Source organism: Maylandia zebra, linkage group LG18, assembly GCF_041146795.1.
Source record: "Maylandia zebra isolate NMK-2024a linkage group LG18, Mzebra_GT3a, whole genome shotgun sequence".
Classification (NCBI taxonomy): domain Eukaryota; kingdom Metazoa; phylum Chordata; class Actinopteri; order Cichliformes; family Cichlidae; genus Maylandia; species Maylandia zebra.
The window spans coordinates 35,903,466-35,923,010 of NC_135184.1; the positions used below are offsets into that span (position 1 = coordinate 35,903,466).

A 19,545-nucleotide genomic window follows, 5' to 3' on the forward strand; every position below is an offset into this window, starting at 1 on the left:
GCTGCAAGTCCGTCTTTGTCCCTAACACCACAGCCTGATACCAGATTACTCATCATCATATTCAGTAAGTCGGCCAACAGCACGAATGACAGGAAGAGGATTTCAAAGATTGTCAAGCACTGAAAGCTGTCACGTCGGGGTCGACGCAGCATTTTGACTTCTCTTGCTTTGGTTTGTTTTTGAATGATCGTTTTTCATCTCTGGTGCTTTGTTGATTATTATTATTTATTGTTTCTGTGGTTCTGGTTTTGCTCTCAGGTTTTGTGTTCCCATGTTTGCTGTGGGTTTGATGTGTGTCCAGTCTGCGTCTTTGTGTAGTGATCTCTTGTGTTGCCTCCCTTGTCTCCTCTCGTTAATTACTTCCACCTGTGTGTAATCTCCCCGTGTTTCTCTGAGTGCATTTAAGTCGTGTCTTCTGTCGTTGCTGGTCCGTCTGTGTATCTGCCATGTTTCACCCGTGTGTCCTGCCCCCCCTCCTTCATGTTCGTCTTCTGCTTTGTGTTTAGTAGTTTAGTTATTCCCAGTATAGTTTAGTTATTCCCAGTATAGTTTAGTTTAATCTTCGTTTGCCATTTTTTCCCTGTGCTCTGTGTTCCATAAACCACCTTCACGACTGCCTGCAATTGGATCCTCCTTTATTTCCTCCACTCGCCGTGACAAAAGCCATCTCAGGTTTACCCATGGACCACCTACCCGGTTAATCACAGCTCAAACACCCGCTCTGTGACAGACACTCTGACACTGTGATATATCCCATGATACTGATGCTCAGAGTTGAGCATCAGGAACTTTGGCTACGTTCACACTGCAGGCGAAAGCGCATCAAATCCGATTTTTTGACCCTATGCCACCATCTATCCGATCATGGTGTGACAGTGTGAACGGCACAAATCCGATATTTTCAAATCCGACCTGGGTCACTTTGGTATGTGGTGCTGAATCCGATACATATCCGATGTTTTAGAAAGCGACTGCTGTTTGATGGTCACGTCGCATTAAATCCGTCTTTTACGTCACTGACACAAGACAGACGCCAACTATCAGCTCCGGAGAAGACATGGTGAACACTTCCTGTCCGTCCAGTGAAACTGTTGGGAAGACAACGTTGGAGAAACGTGAACATTTTATTTGTCCTGTATAATCTGCAGATTCTGATCCTTTGAAGCTCCGCTCCTCTAAAACAGCAATAAGGATCATTATTAGGTTATTTACATTATTATGTAAATAACTTAAAGCAAAAACTGGGAAACGTGAAGTCCAAAGTCTTTATATTAAGGCCATCAGTCAAACATCCTGTTGCTCTGGGTCTAAACAGAGCGCGTTGTGTGTGACGTCTGCTTTTGCGCATGCGGCCGCTTTGGGCGTTCACACTAGAGCGCGTTTGCTGCCGCATTTTATTTGTAGAGTGAACGAGCAGACAAAAACATCTGATTTGATCCAAAAATCTGAATTGAGCTTTAAGATCTTAGAGTTCCTTAAAAGTCCTGAGAGGTCAGGAAATGCTGGAAACCAGTTTCCACCCAGCCCTGTGTACTGGGATGGCCTGTAGCTCCACAGTGTGAAGGTGCACATATAAACGCACAGATGGAACATTTTTCCGAGGCTGTTTCACCTCTGATCTGTCTCTCATCGGTGTGTAATTAAAACAATTTTATATCCTAAAATAGATGCAGATCGTTTAAGGAACCAGAACTCGTGCGTGCTCAGTCAGGGGTTATGACCACAGGCCGGGACCAGATGGTTCACAGGGGTTTATGACATCAGTCACGCTGGTGATACATCAACAGACATTTTCATGGGAAAAACAGTGCACATGTATCAACATGACGACACAGGGTTCGATGAAGTTCTCCACAAGGATGTGGACTTCATGTCTTCTTCACTGACGTATGAGCTGTTACTGTTGGAGGGTTGACGGCGTGCGTCTCATGTCACACTCCTCCACAGTGAGGATGGACTCATTGATACGAGCCTCTGGTGACTGCACTTCAAAACAAGGAGTGATTCAACTGCTCTGCTAGTGAAGCATCACCTGGGGCAGCTCTGACTGCTCCTGTACTTGGTGATGTGCTGCCCTCCTGACACACCTGCCTGCTGTTGTTGCTGTCCAGGTGATCTTCCACCTGTAGTGTCATTTGGCCTTTCAGAGGCCTCGCTGCACCGTCACTCACTCTGAAGGCAGCCGGTGGAGGTCCCCGGTCATCCAGGGCTTGTGGTTGGGATAGACCAGGTGACACCTCCAGGTCTGGATGTTCAGAAATGTCCTGGTGGTGTGGAGACAGTCCTGCAGCTGCTGTAAGGCTTCATCAGGCCAGGTTCTGATAGTCTTCGAGGTGGCCAGAGCAGCTGTCCTGAGAGGAAGCAGCTTCCTGCTCACATCCAGGCGGCGACACTGTAAGAAGTCCTTTCAGGGTCTCCCCACCTATTAGAAGTTTTACCGTCCCACTGTTCCCGGCCCTGCTCACTGGGAATTGTCCAATTAGAGTTTTCTCTCTAATGTTGTAGGTTGTTTACCTACAAAGGGCCTGGATGTAACTGATGTTACACAAATAAAACTGGACTAAACTAAATGACCAGTTAACCTAACATGAATGAACGTGCATGTCTTTGGACTGAAGCAGAGAAAACGTGTAAACTCCAACCAGAAAACCATAGTTTGAACCAGGACACCATCCCTCCGGGTGGAGCCGTGGACATCTTCTAACAGTATAACGGTAATCAGAGACCAGTAATGAGAAGTCAAGGAAGGACAGGACCATGACTGTCAAAAGGCGTGTCTCTCTGAAATGAACAGGTGGGATATTAATGAGATCAAAGGAGTTTCTAAAGGACACGAAACAACAAAAACGGAGGCAAACAAAGTTAATCTGTTACGAAAGAGGCATCAGAAAGAAAGGATCTGTAGGAGCGTGTGCTGACAGGGAGCAGGAGCAGACTGTTGACACGTCATGATTGGGGATCAGACTAGATTACGGCTGCAGCTTACCTTTCATATATGAGCTCCTCATCCGTGCTGAAGAAGTGTGTGTTGGCTGTATTCTTAGGTTTGACCCGCAGAGTGGCAAAGTACAGGCGGTCTGTGGTGTACAGCACACACACACACACACACACAGGTTACATTCAGCCTCACACACAGTCCTGGCTTCAGGTCAAGGATACAGGGCGATAACGCTCTCTTGTCCCGATCACACCGAGCTGCTGACTGCATCCAGGTATTTTTGGTGTCTCGGTTACAGCACAGGATCAGTTCCCCTCATTAACTGCTGCTGAAACCGAGGCAGGACCCAAATCTCCTGCCCTTACGTGACACACTGGTGCTGCTTACTTAACCTGATTTAGCCAAACTTAATCCTCGCACTACTGAAATGCTTCTTTTTACCAGATCAGGGAACAATGGCTTTATAAACTTTAACTAAACTGTAATATTTGACTCTATGAGTGAGTGAGCTGTGGGACACTGGGCTACAACCTGCCCCAACTGTTAGCCTGTAAGTTTCAACCTTTCAGCTACATATAGTTCTACATGTACTCATGAGTAATTAGGCTGCTTCAGTAAACCTGGAAAGCAAGTTCTGCAGTGATAGCTGAAAAGAGAAAACTTATTCCTGGAAACGAGCCGCTGTGTAAAGGCTGTGAAGCTGACCTGGACCTGCACGGACTCACTTTACCAGGATTCTTGTTACCGTCTTAATGCACAGCTATTACAGTTTATATCATGTTAATTATAGCAGACACCGCTGAAAACGATCCAGCATCCTCCAGGCCAAAGGCCGACCAGCTGCCCCACAGTCCTGTCAAGAGTTATTGATCCACAACAATGCTGATGAAGAACCTACAAAATAATCAGAAATGTCCTCGTCTCTTGTTTCGTTAGTGTCCCCCTGATGGAGACTATCGTGGTCAGTGTAACTCACACTGAATCACGCTGGTTTAGCTTTGTTTGAAAGAACAAATGAGCCAAAGTGAACGAGCAGTTCAGTCCTGTGTATTTATGTCCACGCGCGCTCTCAGTCACGCGCATGGAAATATTGCAGGCTGTAGTTTCTTATAGAAACCATTACGCAGTATTACATCCCAGGACTGATGTTAAACTTACCCTTAATAAACTCTGATGCGCTGGCCTGCTCATATCCATCTGCCATTTGTTACAGTGGGAATGGTCGCGTCACAGTGACTTTGTCCTCTTCTTGGTTATCTGTTGTGAGACCACTTCAGATGTTCCAAAAATACCAAGAGTTCACTACAGAATATCATTTCACCTCCGTCACTACTGTAAATGAAAAGCGTCCAACTTTAAAGTCTCCCCGCCCGCAGCTGACGAGGAGCATGCGTAAAGTCTCCAAAGTCCCCCCAAACCGAGTCGCTCCGCTCCGCTCCACGGCCTGAACCGAGAGGTTTCCGCTCCTCCATGCCTGAACTACAACGAATATTCCAGCAAGTAGAAGATATACAGGGCAGCCCAGAGTCGTGGCAGCGATAATCTCTCTGCTGCCTCGCACATGCTCAGTCAATGGTCACATAAACGCGCGCACGCACACATCACCGGCCGCGCTGCCGAAGCCTGCTGGAGCTGGATTTAAACAGAAATCCCCCTTTCCCAGTAACAGAAACGGGATATATATTTATATACATTTATATATATTTATATATTTCAAGGCTGCTACAAAATGCACCGTTTGCTTATTTGTATTTGACGATCAGCGTGAACGTTACAAAAGTAACACCACAAAGTCATTTATGCTGATGGCATTTCCCTCCCGTGTCTGAGTGGCCTCCCTCTTGCACACGTTGCGTGTTTGTGCTATGATGAGCTGGGTTGGGTCTGCATGGAGGACTGCACTGTGGTGTGTTCCCATCACCCAAAGGTGGAAAGTCCTGAGTGCCAAATGTCTGAGCTGCCTGACTGAACTGTGACTTCCACAGGCCGCTAAGTCTGCACTTGCATCACTTAGTTTTCTAATCAAGTGTTTGCTTGGTTATTAAACAGAAATGTTTAGAATGGCTACAGATACAAGGGTCGCCCTACAGTTTACATGCATTGATTTCTAAAGGGGCTCCGTACCCCACACGGTGCTGTCACAGCTGTTAGTGGGCCTGTCACCACTGACTGGAAGACCTCCACACCATTAGACTGCATTACTGTTGGATTAGCCTCACACAGACTCATTTTAACGAGATGTCACTTTTCCCACGTGTCTCTGTTTCTGTGCTGGGACAAGAACGGGACAGCAAAGCTTCGAAGAATCTCACATATAAAACATGTTTTCAGACTTTTTGGTTTAATTCCACATTGTGATGTCTGCTACAGTGTAAATACTTATGAAAATAAAGAAAAACGATCAAATGAGAAGCTGCATCCAAACTTTCTGTTCTTTTTTTAAAATATATTTTTGTCTTTATTAGACAGATGCAGTGAAAACTGACAGGAAAGTGAGAGAGGGACACCGGGACTCCTGCTCACCCAGCTGCGCCGCAGGTGTGTCCAAACTGGTATGAACAAGGTCTTCAAGTCCGTCCAAAAGAAACAAGTATGGGTGTCAATAAGCAAACGTGTCCTAATGAAGACGCTGAGGACTCGTTTCTTTGTTGGACGCGCTTGTTTGGAACAGATTTGTTTCTCCACGTGACTCATTTCATTCCCACAGAAATATTTCCACCACAGTGTTACTTTTTCCAAGAACTTGTAACATTGGAGTTTAGCTATGAGCCGGCTGAGGCGCCCCTGAACAGAATTAATAACGTGAGGAAGATGAGAGGAGAGCGTTTCCTTCTTATGGCTTTATGTTTGTAATGCTACACTGACCTTACTGTCTAACGGAAAGCCACATGCAGACCTGTGTGTGTGTGTGTGTGTGTGTGTGTATGCGCAGTCCTATTCCTGGTCTTAGCTTAATCTGCTCCAGTTAGCCAATTAGACATCAGATTACCTGGAGGAAGGTTGGAGGGACAGGTGAGCAGCTTCGTAGCCGAGGACGCCTCCATCAAGGTGAAGCACTGACGATACTGATGTGGAGACAATACGCTACGTATGTGATTATTATCACGTGAAAAGACAGATTTTTATCAGCCCTTGGTGATCATAGGTTGGTCTCCAGTGAAAGACTGCCACCTGCTGTCTGCTCGGTCATGTTGGCCCTGCGTGAGAAGCGACAGCCTCTGCTGTAGTTACTGATGCACCAACATGGACACGAGCAAACTAACAGTTTCATGCAGATTTGTTGGCTGAACGCGGCATTACCAACCAGCCAGGCAACAATGAAGATAATTGAACTGAGAAGGGGCTATATGTCAGTATTTTAGATAAATGATAAAAAAGATCACATCTCTGAGTTTGATGCAACGTGTTATACAACAGAATTATTTTATACAAATATGCAATAATGTCCAAACCGAGAAAAGAAGAAGAAACAGAAATTTTGTCAAACTTTGGGTAATGACTGAGATATTTAGGAGGGGAAGGTTTGTTTTTGTGACACTGCTCACATTTCTGAAGCCTGACACGGATCCAAGCACATCGTGTTAGCATTGCTTTTTTCTAATTAACCAAAGACAAAAAGAAGGCTCTGTCTGTGATGTGACAAACGTCTGTGTAAAGTAAATGCATCAGTGTGAAACGCTGCTAATTCTATTTCTCAGGTACATCAGGGAAACGTGAAAAAGCCTGTGAAGGGTCCATACTTTATTCTTTGGCTCTACTAGATTAACTTTGCATGATTCTCAGTTCTAAATAATCGTGTCGAAGCCTCGGTGCAGTCTGTGTAAAACAAGCTGTTTCAGCACCATCTAAGTTTAAGAGTAGGGCTTCTGTACCAACACACACGTGCCGGAGATGACTGTTATATGATCCAAGGGTTGGAAAAGCCTCTGATCAGTCAGAGACTGTCCTGACTGTGTGGCTATGTTTAACATCCACTGATGGGAGAGCCAGCATGATCCATTCATTTGACCTGTTAAAAAAACACCAGTGATCCAGACGTCAAACTACACGATCCCACCACCTGACACGACGCTCTTACCCGTACAACACGTGTTCATTTGAAGAGGAAACCAGCTTCCTCACGTAGTCTTTGGTTAAATATATGAACCAAGGCTGCTGCGTCAGGTTTAGGACATGTGCTTGAGATGAAGACACTACCGTGCAACATTAAACATGTTCATTTCTCCCAGCAGAAAGCCATGACACCAGTCTGTGTTTCATGCATGCATTCATGCAGCCACTACACCTGCTTACACTTGTAATGATGAAACATGAAGAAGGACTGAGGGAGACAGAGAACTGCATACAGCCAACATCAGCGCTCCAGCTGATGAATGTGTTCTGATGTATCACATCAGAGAGCGATGCACATTGAACTTTCCAGGAAGCTGCTGCCAACACTCAAAGCTGTCATCGATGCCGTTTTGGGATTGTGACGTAAAACAAGCTTCAGTTTGACCAGAACGTTGACACCATCCACCTGATTCTGAGCGCCCCACATCACTTCTAAATGATCACTGTGGTACTCCATCACTGCATCACATCGGTGCTGGACCGACTCCCAGTGCTGCAGCAGTTCACTCAGTTCATGAAGCATCACAGCTCTCAAAGATTGCTTCCAACTTGCGAGGTCTGAATAGCTCCGTTCCCAAAGCAATTTCTGCCACAATGTCCTCCTACAGGAAATCATTTTCATTCACAAGATCTGGCAAATCTCCTTTGAGAATGAAAGGAAATCATTACACAGTGTCAGTGACGAGTCACAGTTTGTCAGGTCAAAAAGTGTCACGGTCTGGCTGGCAGACCGTGGGGATGTGAGAAATGAGGACCCAAAATGCAGGACTTGGCGCTGAAGGCAGTGCGTTTATTTACAGTGGTGACAATCCAAACAACAATAAATTCCCCGTGCGATCCCAACTCCCGTTCCGTGTCTTCTCCTTTATCCCGTGCTCCGTGCTCTGTCTCCGTTCCCTGTGTACTGTCCGTGTGCTGCCTCCTGGTCGCCACAATTCCTCCTGAGAAACACGCATACAAAAGGCAGTCGTGAGTACAAAACCTAACGGCAGACTTGCACTAACCTTGCACGATAAACTAAGACTGACGGGAAGTCACTCAACGATCCAGCGTCGAGGAGCTCTCAGCCACACTGTTTTGAAGCTCCTCTGACGAGGCTTGATCGGCGCCAGGTGTGTGTGGATTCCTGGGTGGGACCGGTCAGCTGGCAGGGCCACACCCACCAGGCCTAGAAGTGCCTGCCACGACCGCACCCTCACATACACAAGCACACACCCATAAACACCTGACAGTACACCAACACGGAAAACAGGACAGCAGACACAACCATAATAACAACAACCACAATAATAATGATAATAACTACAATAGTAGTCCAGACTGCTCACGGACCCCGAATCCCTGGAACTGGGTCCGTGACAAAAAGAGTCCAACATCCTTCTGTTCTTGACAAAAATATTATTCAGCTTTCTTTCTGTTCTGTCCTTCAAAGCTTAGAAGATAAAACACAGAAAAGATTCAGGATTGATTGTTGAACACCTCTGGAAGATCGATATGTTACTTCTTTTAAACAAACCACCAAATGAGCAACACAACACCTGGAGCACACCTGGAGCATCTGCTGAAGCTGTTCTGGAGGAACATGGTGTCCCAAAAGGTTACTGACTCTTCAGTGCCATATGTTTATATTAAACTTGTTATATTAAATGTAGATTGTTTTGCTAAAGCAGATAGTTAGTGCTGGACCAGGTGACCCTGCATCCTCCCTTAGTGATGCTGCAGTAGGCTGCCGGGGATTCCCATGATGCACTGGGTGTTTCTTCTTCACTCACTATGTATTAACAGACCTCTCTGCACTGAATCATATCTGTTATTAACCTCTGTCTCTCTTCCACAGCATGTCTTTGTCCTGTCTTCCTTCTCTCACCCCAACCAATCACAGCAGATGGCCCCGCCCCTCCCTGAGCCTGGTTCTGCTGGAGGTTTCTTCCTGTTAAAAGGGAGTTTTTCCTTCCCACTGTCGCCAAAGTGCTGCTCATAGGGGGTCATGTGATTGTTGGGGTTTCTCTGTACCTATCATTGTAGGGTCGACCTGACAACATGACGTGCCTTGAGGTGAACTGAACTGTAAAAGGTGTGATGACAGAGCATCAGTGTAAGGAGCCAATGTTTGATTGATGTGATTGAGATTCAGTTGAAATATAAGTACTGCACATGGAAGTGTCCAACCAACAGAACAGGCCTCAGAGCACATCACAGCGGTACAGTTGGAATCAAAGTACTATTATAACACAGAATATGATGCAAAACTAAAGCAGTATTTTTAATGCACTCCCTCAAAGAAATACGACATGAGTGCAGCACAGGCAGAGATACTGTGACGTGCAGCCTGTATACTTTTAGGCCTCGTGGTGTTTTTACTGGACCCACCTCTCTGAAACTCACTGGATCAACCAGCCAGCCAAATGACCCTGGTTACATCATCAGTTTGATTTTTAATTAAAAAAACTCCTTCAGCGATTCATCAGACATCAGTGCGCATGTACACACACTGTTACAAATCAACACAAATACAATTAAGTCAGTGTGTTAAGAGGTGATTGTTGTGCCTCAGCTGGTGTTCCCACATACTGACACAGAGACCGACCCACCATCATGTAAAGTTGTCCAGCATTAGCAGCTTTGAGTGACGGGTGGACGCTGCCTGGCTTTGTGTTCTTTGTGTAATTAGCTGAGAGAGAATTTGGTTGACTTGTGGTTGATAACAGCCTGTGAGAAAAGCCTTCCTGCAGCGAAACTGTCATATTTGATTTGTTTGATTGTTTTTGCTTCTTCCAATAAGTTCAAACATAGAAAACGCAGACTGGGTTTAGGTCTCTGACATCACAACATGTTCCTTGTGTACTGTGTAACAGTGTTTATGTCTTTCATGTAGAATCCAGGCTGTGGCTGAGAGCTGCAGGAGTCCTAAGTGTCCCAAATTCATTCATATTTGTAAAGCCAGTCACATAAAGACTTGAACCAACACATTTATTCTTATCGTTTAAATCAGAGTTTAAACCAAATAATGAGGCAGCATCAGCTGTGCGTGCGCGCGCGTGTGTGCGCGCGTGTGTGAGAGAGGAGTGCATCTGTCTGTGTGGTGACGTCACCCCGCCCTGCCTTGTCCTTTGCGTAATCCGCCGCCCGCCCGTCCAGGAGGATGAGTCCAAACACTTTGATTTCCTTTAACTAATCCGTGTCGTCTGTTCAGACCAATTAACCGAGATCGTTCTCACTTCTCTCGGGGAGGAGAGGACAGGCTGGCTGCAGGGAGCAGGTTTTACTGCTTTCACCTCTGATTTATTCTTTGTGCTGCTCTCTTTGGAGAGGAGCGCAGCAGAGGGAGGATGTGAGGCTCCAGGATGGATTCTGAAGAAGATAATGCGACAAGGAGACGCGCGGCTCCGCGTTTCACTGCAGATATCGAGGCTCTGCATATTTAGCCAGCTCCGTCCTGGTATTATAAGCGATGTGGCTTCTGATGTGTTTGTGTTGTGAATGGAAGCGCAGATGATGCCTATTGATCACTGAGATGTGTGTTGGTGTATCTAAGGCTGCTTTCTCTGTCCGCGCACATTTCGAGCTCTTATTGTCTGGCAGATTGCGGTGCTGTGGGCCTTGTTGGAGCATACAGGCGGTCGCTGCACCGTCCGGCCTGCACGCTGCGATAATCTGCTCCACTGAACGTCGGCGGGTGTAATCCTGATCAAAACGCGCTCTTATGTAACATTCCGAGAGGGACATTTTGTGTGCCTGTCACTGTGTGCGCTTCATGACGCTGTGTGTAGCGCTGTGTTTGTATGGCATACGTGCGCCATTCAGTGCACTACTGTGTAATCACATTTGTGTAACATCACTGTGAACAGAATATAGCGTTACTTATGCAGATTTAATAAGGACTAATGACAGTTTAGCATAAAAGACAAACAGCAACAGATTTCTGTTAACAGCATCTCTATCTTCACTCCGAGTGATCCTCCTCCATCTGTTTACATTCTGATGAGGCTCCATCGGATCTCCAGCCTGGCAGCCGGGCTCTGCTGTGTAATGGCTGCCTGCTTGATGTGTCCTTGACAGGAAAAAGCTCTTTTTTGCTGTTCACTGCGTTTGTTGGGCAGGCAGGTGTTACCAGCTCACAGCTGCTGTGAAGGACACAGAAAGGAACAAGGTGAGCAGGGAAATAAGCACTACAGGTAGAAAAGTGAGTCTCACAGGAACCACGGCAGCTGTGTGAGTACTACAGACCTGTACATGTTACCTGCATGTGTGAGAGAGAAATGGACCTGAACAGAAAGTTTAACCTAAAGGTCATCACCAGCATCTGTCTGTGACGCCTGGCTTCCTCCCTCAGTGTTCACAGTGGACCTTGATTTAAAATCAGTCAATTAAGGCACGCGGTGAATGCCAAGAGAGGAGCCTCTGCTGCTCCACCGCAGCCGGATTACAGTAAAAGCTGCTGTGCACTTATTTATGTATGCATGTGTGCACAGAGCAGGACAATGACTCTGACCAGGAGTCTCACTGCAGAAACACCCTCGCTGTACGTGTAATAACAGTAAATGCTGACTTCTGTGTGATTTCTATAATAAAATATTTGGATCCAAATACAAAGTGGTAATTCTTTCCTCTGCCTGAAATGGACTTGCACACCGTGAAGAACCAAAGTGTCCATAAATCTGCGCTTCAGCAGCTGAAAAAGCTTTTTACAGTGAAAACCTAAAGTAAGCCCGAGTGAGGCTCTGCTGGGGAACAGAGTAATGTTTCATATGGTAATAATGTTCTACTTTCTATTCTGTATTAGTGGACTCCGATTTTTAATCTAATAAATCATTCTCACCCATAAGTAGATCCAAACACATTTGATCCACTAACCAATGAACGTGATGTTTGAAAATAACACATAAAAACCAGGTGAGCAGTGAGCAGCCACCTGGACAGCGAGGCTAAAATCAGCAGGTCAGAGAGCGTGCACGCTTCCACCAGAAACACTTTTGGGACATTTACTGTATAACAAGGAAGCCACAGAGCAGCGTGGCCTCACTGCCGCTCCCAGCGATATAACAACAGATGTATTCGTGTGTTCGGTCTCAGACGACATTTGGCTACGTTAAACGCTGCAGTCACTTAATTTCACGTGAAGGAAACTGGTGGGAGCAGAAGCCTGACGGGAGCAGGTTCCTGTGGCCCACTCTTTCTAATATTCTGTTTAGCTTGTTTACATCTAAACGTCCTCGTTATACAAGCCAGTCTAATCTGAGCCGGGCTGCCTGTTAATCCTCAGCAAGGACTGAGCTGCATTTAGTCTCCCTGCGTCTCTGGATGTTTCCACGGGGGTCTGTCTCCAGGATTTCAGAAACGCTCGTTGTGTGTTTCACCCACTCTGCTCCATCCACGCTGACACAAACGCACACAGATTATGTAGTCTCTCTGTGTCTTTACACAGACAAGGCATGTCATATTAATCCTTCACAATCAAATCAAATCACTTTTATTGTCACATCACATGTGCAGGTACATTGGTACAGCACATGTGAGTGAAATTCTTGTGTGCGAGCTTCACAAGCAATCAGCTGGATATACACATGACCACTGCAGCCAGTGCACAATATTTAATATTTAAAATGCAATCGCAGAGCCCACTTACATGAGACGTGGGCTCACCTGAGACCGTGGCTGATTGTGACCCACACCTGTTTTCACACCCTGGCTCGATTAGGCAGAGGATCAATAGGGGGTCCACGCCCCTCTTGGGGACACTCCCATAGGGCTTCAAATGTGGGACTCTGTTGCTCTTAGAGCTGAAGAAGCTTCTTCAACAAGCTGTCCAGGCGTGTTTCTTTCCGAGCTCCTTCCACAAACAGAACATGTTGTGCGTGTGTTGTGTTTTCCTTCACACTGCGCTGTTTCTGTGATTTTGTCACAGGTCAGTCATTTAACCAATAACCATGAAGTTAAACCGTTTAAACGCTTCAACCCTATAACATGCGAAACGTTGTTCAAACACCAGATGGCGCTGATGTCTTTCACTCCACGTGGGTTGCACGATAACGCTGCTCAGCGTGGAGAATCACTTTGTTGAATCACTACCCAGAGCCTGATTAGCCACACTGCTTTCCAGAGAGCGGGGCTCCACACACTGTCGAGTCCAAAGACTCCAGGCATCCGCGTGGTTACTGACACGGCTCCACGCTCGCGACCACTTCCCGTTGCGCTCCTAACCCAGCTGAGTGTTTTAGGTAACAGCAGCGCACCGATTCATAGAGTCTGACTGCAGACAAACACTCTGAACCGTGGATCTCCTGCCTGAGTGAGGGTGTGGAATAACCAGTATCACAGTATTACTGGCTGATGCGGTGTCATCATTAAACATATGCAATCATCTCATTTTACTACACGCCAGCAGGTCCCCGTGTTGTGTTTTCATATTTGTTTTTAATACTTCAAAATAAATCCGCATCTGATCGAGTCAGGCGCTAACACGGAGAGCGCATGCGCAAACGTTCCGCTGGTCAAAAATAAATAATTAATAAATAAATAATAATACGGAAAACAAAAAAACGTCACTCGGTTCCAAAGGTGGCAACGTCATATATGTGGCATTCAAGTGTCATTGGAATCTACAGCTCACTGAAATCAATGACTGTAAAAACCAGTTTAGCTGAATTTCCAGGCACACAGCATTATGTTGGAAATATTTACTTTCTGGAGAAAACTGGGAAAAGATGAATGAAGTTCTAATGTCAACATGGCATTTAAATCAAGCAAGGGGCCCCGCCTGATTTCATAGTAGTGGCTGTAGTTTTACATATTAGACCAATCTTCTTCAGATAGCTCTATTTCAGCCTCTTTCTCCATTTCTACATTTAATATAGGTGGGAGACAATTTCCTTTCAGTTTGTAGTGTTGAGTATATCATAGACATTTGGTTTTTTTAGCACTTTCCCTTTAGATATGTTTATAAAGATCTGAACTAGAGATTTTCTCTCCTTAGACATAATATTGTTATTAAAATAAGATCTTAATTGGAGATATCTAAAAAAAAAATCACCTCTCTCCAAGTTGTAATTAACTGACATTTGTTGAAAGGTATCTAAACCTTTTTCAGATGATATTTTCCAGCATGCAGTGACACCCAGGTTGCACCAGTTTTTAAACCCACTGTCAATATTTGCAGGGCTGTATCATATGCTGGTCACCGTAGTATTCTCACATCTCTTTCAAACGTTTTATCTTTAAATTCCCTGAACCAGATACTTACTGGTACATTTATGCAGTAGGATACCTTATTTAAAAATGACTGTATCAATGATTTATCTCCAAGAATAGTCGAAAGGGGAACACGAACTTCCGCCTGGTCCATTTCTTTCCATTTGGCGTCACATGTTGAGTCGCATCATGCAGTCAGGACTCTGACTGTGCAGCCTGACAATCATTTTCTAGACATGGAAGACCATGCCTTCTTTATTTCTAGATAATTACAATGTCTTATACTTTATTCTAGGTCTGTGTTTTCCACAAATAAAATTTGAGAACATTCTTTTCCATTCGATAAATTGCCTAGAGGACACCTCGACAGGCAATGCCAGGAATAAATAAGGCAGTTTAGGTAATACCGTCATTTTTATTCATTCATTGAACCCCTAAATATTTAATTAAGTTTTTACTCCAATTATTCTTTGAGGAGTTTTAGAATATATTTATCTGGATTATATTTAAAGGTAAGAATTTGAGTTTTATGAAGATTTAACTTGTAACCAGAGTATGAGCCATACGTATTGAGCAAAGATAGTAATATTGGTAGGCTAAAGTCAGGTTTAGTAGGAGTCACCAGGACATCATCTGCATATAGACAAACCTTACACTCTTTGCCGTTAATGGTAACTCCTGTAACTTCCTCGCATTGTCGAATAGCCTGTGCCAATGGTTCAATAAACAGTGCAAATAGAGCAGGGCTAAGAGGACAGCCCTGTCTACACCCTCTTTTAAGAAGAACTAAACCTGAGACGTCCCCATTAACCTTTATCCTGGCAGAAGGACAATTATATAAGCACCTCAAACAACTGATAATCTGGTTATTAAAACCAAAACGTTTTAGAACCCGATATAAAAACTCCCATCTAACAGAATCAAAAGCTTTTTCAGTGTCAAATGGCAGGAATTTAAACTGTTATAAATCATTTGTTGTCTGTCTGTCAGTAATAGGTCGAACAAATCTCTCATGCATGATGTCAGGTCCTTTTAAGCCTGAAAGAACATTCCCATCACAAAGTAGAAGCTGCAATCAGCTTTTGCCAAAGTGACTATCCTTTATTTATGCTGGTAGAAAGTCTCACTGACAGTAAAATAACCTGTGCTTTTAGCTTTAAGATACACAGATGAGGGCTTGTAGGACATTTTAATCAAAACAAAACGTGGATTATATATGAAACATAGACAAGATGATGATGTCACCATCACCATTGCCATTACGAATCCTCGAGTTGTGAAAGTAGTGTGATCATGCTGTGAAACAGGATGCTACAGGCACACTGGCTACCTACGTGTCTATTACAGATGCATAAGCAAGCACACCCGGGTGTCTCCTCTTTAACTCTAATGGGCACCTTCGTTTCCAGAGTAAACATAACGCTGTTTTCAGTAAGAATAAAACTAGTGACTGAGACTATAAGAAAATCATTACTGTATCAAAGAGCAGGGAAGACTTCAGCTGGAAGCCTGCCATTAAAAATGTGGCATTTATGGCATTTCTGCGTTGGCCTCATTCGATAAATTTAAATGTGATGACATTATGACGCTGAGTCCTCTCTAAGCCAGCTCATTACCTCACCATTAAGCTTAAAAACGACCAGTTTACTCCCCACATCTGGTGACATCTCACGAAGAAAGCCACACCTCGTTACACCCACCACTACTTTACCTTCGCCGATCTTCGGCCCGTTCTTATATTTCCCACTGCACGCGAACGCAGCGGGAGACAGGAGGTGGAGAGAGGTAGAGGATGAACGACAGCGAGCGAGGAAGACCCAGCTAACGCCAACACTGTTGGCCTGTCCTCCAGAAACACAGCGATAAAAACAGAATTACGGTTTTTATCTTCAGCTGAGATGCAGCTCCGCGAACACTTCGTCGAGTGTGTTTGAGACAGCGGAGATGCTGTGCCGGTAGTTAGCTAGGTTACCCGTAAAGACAAAAGGGCACCTCTCTGAGCATAATCTTTGGATGAGAGTCGCTGTGTAAGCAGCGAAAGCCTCCCGCTGCCGCCTCCCGGCTACAGTAACGGTAGGAGAGGAAGACTGACGCCGCGGCCGACATGAAATTCACAGAGCATCTGTCAGCTCACATCACCCCGGAGTGGAGGAAGCAGTACATCCAGTATGAGGTGAGTTAGCTTCACGTTAAACCTCTACTAGCAGCTAGTTAGCACACTGGCTAACTACACAACCGGTTACTTCATTTTAGAAATCTTATTTAAACATGGCCGTCGTGCTTTAACAGGAAAAACACACAGGGGTCCTTCAGCGGATGTGCTTCAATACAAGCAACAGCAGGTCGTTAGCGTTAGCCAGGCAAACTAGGCTAGCTAGATTTGTGTTGTTGCTCTGCAGGTTTGAGCCGCGGAGTCCCGTGTGTTGGCGTGCACGCGCGTGTCCTCCCAGATGTGTTTAGGAGACAAACCCGTTTCAGCTGAGTCATCGTTTATCGAGCCCGTTAATCTTTGGACCGTTAACCCCGGTGTCTGTGGTTAACCAGCTGAGCTGAGTGTGGGCGGTCAGGGAGCGGTGCTCAGGTCGACCTGTGAGCCATCAATGCCATCGATCTCTGCTGGAGCCTGATTGGCACCAGGGTCTGTCAGTGTAAACAACAACATACATGAACAACACTGCAGCCTCACGCCCTGCAACTGACCGCATGCTGCGCTCGTCAAGGTTGCTGTGAGCACTCCGATGGGAATCGGACAAAGCTCTTCAGCACCATCATCCAAATACTAACTGAGGAAACATCAGTGAGACCCAGCAGAGCATCGGGGACTCGTGTAGGCCCTGTGTGGATTTTTCACGCTGAATTGGCTGTATTACAGATTTCGGCTCATAGTCACTGCCAGTGTTTGTTTTCTGCTTTCTTTTTACTTTGTGAACTAACTGAAATAAGATCGTTGTTGTCCTCAGAGTTCCCGTGTTCCCACTTGCCCCAACAAGAGTTCCTGTTTAGAGCAATAAGTTTATGGGCTTCAAATCCCAGCAGTGGATTAATAACACCAGGTAGAGTGATGTTTGTGCAGAGCCGCAGACTCTAAGGTGTTTACGTATTCATTTTTGGCAAAGTTCTGATAATTTGTTATCTTCAGATATGAGCAGAAGGAAACCTTTTGTCAACTTACAACCAAATCCTTACTTGCACCTTGAAGCCCCAAAGTTAGTGTAGAGTCTTGAAGCGCCAGGCATAGACCACGATAATCCTGGACCTCTGCGTTCACATGCAATCAGTGTGTAGAATAAAGTGGTTGATTCCAGTTGCAACAGGCCAATAAAAAGACATGCATCAAATATCATCTGCTGTTACAGCCTCTGTCAATATGTATGTGTAGACATAAGCTATAAAGTTGCATCAAGAAGTGTTGTACACCGCCTCGTTGTGGCTGGACTCCAGTGTCATGTTCCTGTCTTCAGGTTTCCTCTCGTAGCTGTGAGCAGCGGTGTCGGCCTTTTTGGTGACAGTATTTGCTCACAAGTCACAGACTGGTACAGCTGCACTGAATTTGCTAGCATAGCAAAACTGGAGCCATCAGGATGAGTAGGAGCTTGTTTACATACTTGTTTGTTTAGCTGAAGCATTGATTGGGTCAAATCTGCATCTCTGTATTTGTCAGTCTGTGTGAGCTGGAGCTGAGATTCTGGCTTGAAGTCAGAAGCCATCAGTCGTCTCCTCGGCTTGTTTTAATCTGGTGTTCCTTTTGTGTGACATTCACATTTAGCTTGGAGCCAAATACCTTTTCCAGAAGTTAGAAATGGTATTAGCAGCCTTGTTCGGTGTTTTATCAGCCTTGTAGCTTTTTAAAATTCACATTAGGTTAGCACAGCTCGGCAGCTCCAGGCACTAATGTAATCACCTGTAATCACAAAACAAACAGCCTCAGCTGAAACAGAGAGTTGCTGACTTGGAGACAAGCCGGTAAGGTTAGTCTGATGGAAGTGTCCATCAGCAAAGAGTGTTGATGGTGGCAAGCTGCACAGACACACAAACATGTGCACACAGAACAGGGAATTTTGTCTACATTTACTTTCTGTTCAAATAAAGACTCCTGCAGCTGTTGTAAATGACATGCATCCAATCGTTAACTTTAGCCCAAACCAAGGTGACGAAAGAGCAGTCTGCTTAAAAGACCGTCTAGAGGAAGTGCGTTGTTTGGCCTGCTGTTTGCTCTGTTTTTACCTGTAAGTCCATAGATAGAAGCGCAGACATGGACAGATGCGCAGACATCTAGGACCACCCTTAGTTGTAGTATGTATGTGTGCTAATGTAGGGTGGCTGTAGCTCAGGTGGCAGAGCAGGTCAGCCACTAATCAGAAGGTCGGTGGTTCGATCCCAGGCTGCCTCCTGGCTGCATGCCAACTATCCTTGGGCAAGACACTTCACCCGTTGCCTACTGGTGGTGGTCAGAGGGCCCGGTGGCGCCAGTGTCCGGCAGCCTCGCCTCTGTCAGTGCGCCCCAGGGTGGCTGTGGTTACAATGTAGCTGCCATCACCAGTGTGTGAATGACTGAATGTAGTGTTTGGGGTCCTTAGGGACTAGAAAAAAGCGCCATACAAATGCAGGCCATTTACCATTTAATGAGCGCGTCCAGAGACAAATTTAGCCGGCGTGGACGTATCAGGAGGCAGGATGGAGATGACGACATGTTGGGCCACAGCTTTAACAGTGTTGTTGACGCCATCAGTATAACGTGTCTGTTTGGCTGGGACTGTAAGTACATCTGTGTCTTTGACACACTCAGAGGCAGTTTTCACTCACAGATAGGAGTTTAGGACTTTATAACTATAAACGGTATTACAGCAGCACTATTTTATCTTCTGTTCACACAGTTGCATACGTGTGGGATTAATCAGTCTGCGGGTGCATGCATGTAATGCACGGTTACAGTGGATTACCTGCTGGCACTCAGTTCAGAGCAGTATTATTCAGATGACCTTGAATTTCTTGGTCTCTCTGACATAAAATCTGCATGGTTGGATAAAAGCTGTTGTGGAATTCCTCCATAGATTTCAGCTCTGGCTTCTCTCCCATCTTGTTCATATAACCTTTGTTTGAAAACGCCAAATCTGATATATCTTTGCTACGGCGAGGGAATGACGAGTATTTCAAACAATGGCCGTGTATTTGTTACTTATTTCCTCCGAAGTTTCAGAGGCTTTCTTCCTGCCCCTGCAGTTTTTGGACACAGACCAGATGGAGCTTGTTGTTCCACCCAGCTGTAAATCTGGCCCCGGGCCGTGTTAGTTTTAGTCCTGTGAAGA

General features: G+C 45.3%; 2 protein-coding genes and 1 long non-coding RNA gene across 7 annotated transcripts in view; 1 reads left to right on the plus strand and 2 right to left on the minus strand.

Annotated features, from left to right (window-relative positions):
* Positions 1-4,489, minus strand: part of LOC101484551 (dual specificity protein phosphatase CDC14AB) — a 15,143-nt gene extending 10,654 nt beyond the window's left edge. Inside the window, exons 1-2 of one of the 3 annotated variants that reach the window (XM_024805995.2) lie at positions 4,097-4,489; positions 2,987-3,077 (exon numbers count right to left, since the gene is read on the minus strand). In XM_024805995.2, coding sequence (XP_024661763.2) covers positions 2,987-3,077; positions 4,097-4,142 — 137 coding nt within the window. In that variant the 5' untranslated portion in view covers positions 4,143-4,489. Of the gene's footprint in view, positions 2,151-2,171; positions 2,868-2,986; positions 3,078-4,096 lie in introns of those variants that run through there. The other 2 variants (XM_076876500.1, XM_076876501.1) reach the window with 2 other exon arrangements.
* Positions 4,490-7,820: 3,331 nt separating this feature from the next.
* LOC143413713 (uncharacterized) lies at positions 7,821-8,238 on the minus strand. The gene is made up of 2 exons (XR_013094325.1): positions 8,080-8,238; positions 7,821-7,992 (listed from the first exon to the last, which is right to left on the minus strand). It is a non-coding gene; the product is annotated as an uncharacterized LOC143413713 (long non-coding RNA).
* A 7,727-nt stretch (positions 8,239-15,965) lies between these two features.
* Positions 15,966-19,545, plus strand: part of LOC101474762 (xenotropic and polytropic retrovirus receptor 1 homolog) — a 45,467-nt gene continuing 41,887 nt past the window's right edge. For all 3 annotated transcript variants that reach the window (XR_013094205.1, XM_076876842.1, XM_076876843.1), the window contains exon 1: positions 15,966-16,412. Coding sequence is in view for 2 of the 3 variants with exons in the window: in XM_076876842.1 (XP_076732957.1) it covers positions 16,344-16,412 (69 nt within the window). In the remaining variant the exon portion in view is untranslated. The remainder of the gene's footprint in view (positions 16,413-19,545) is intronic.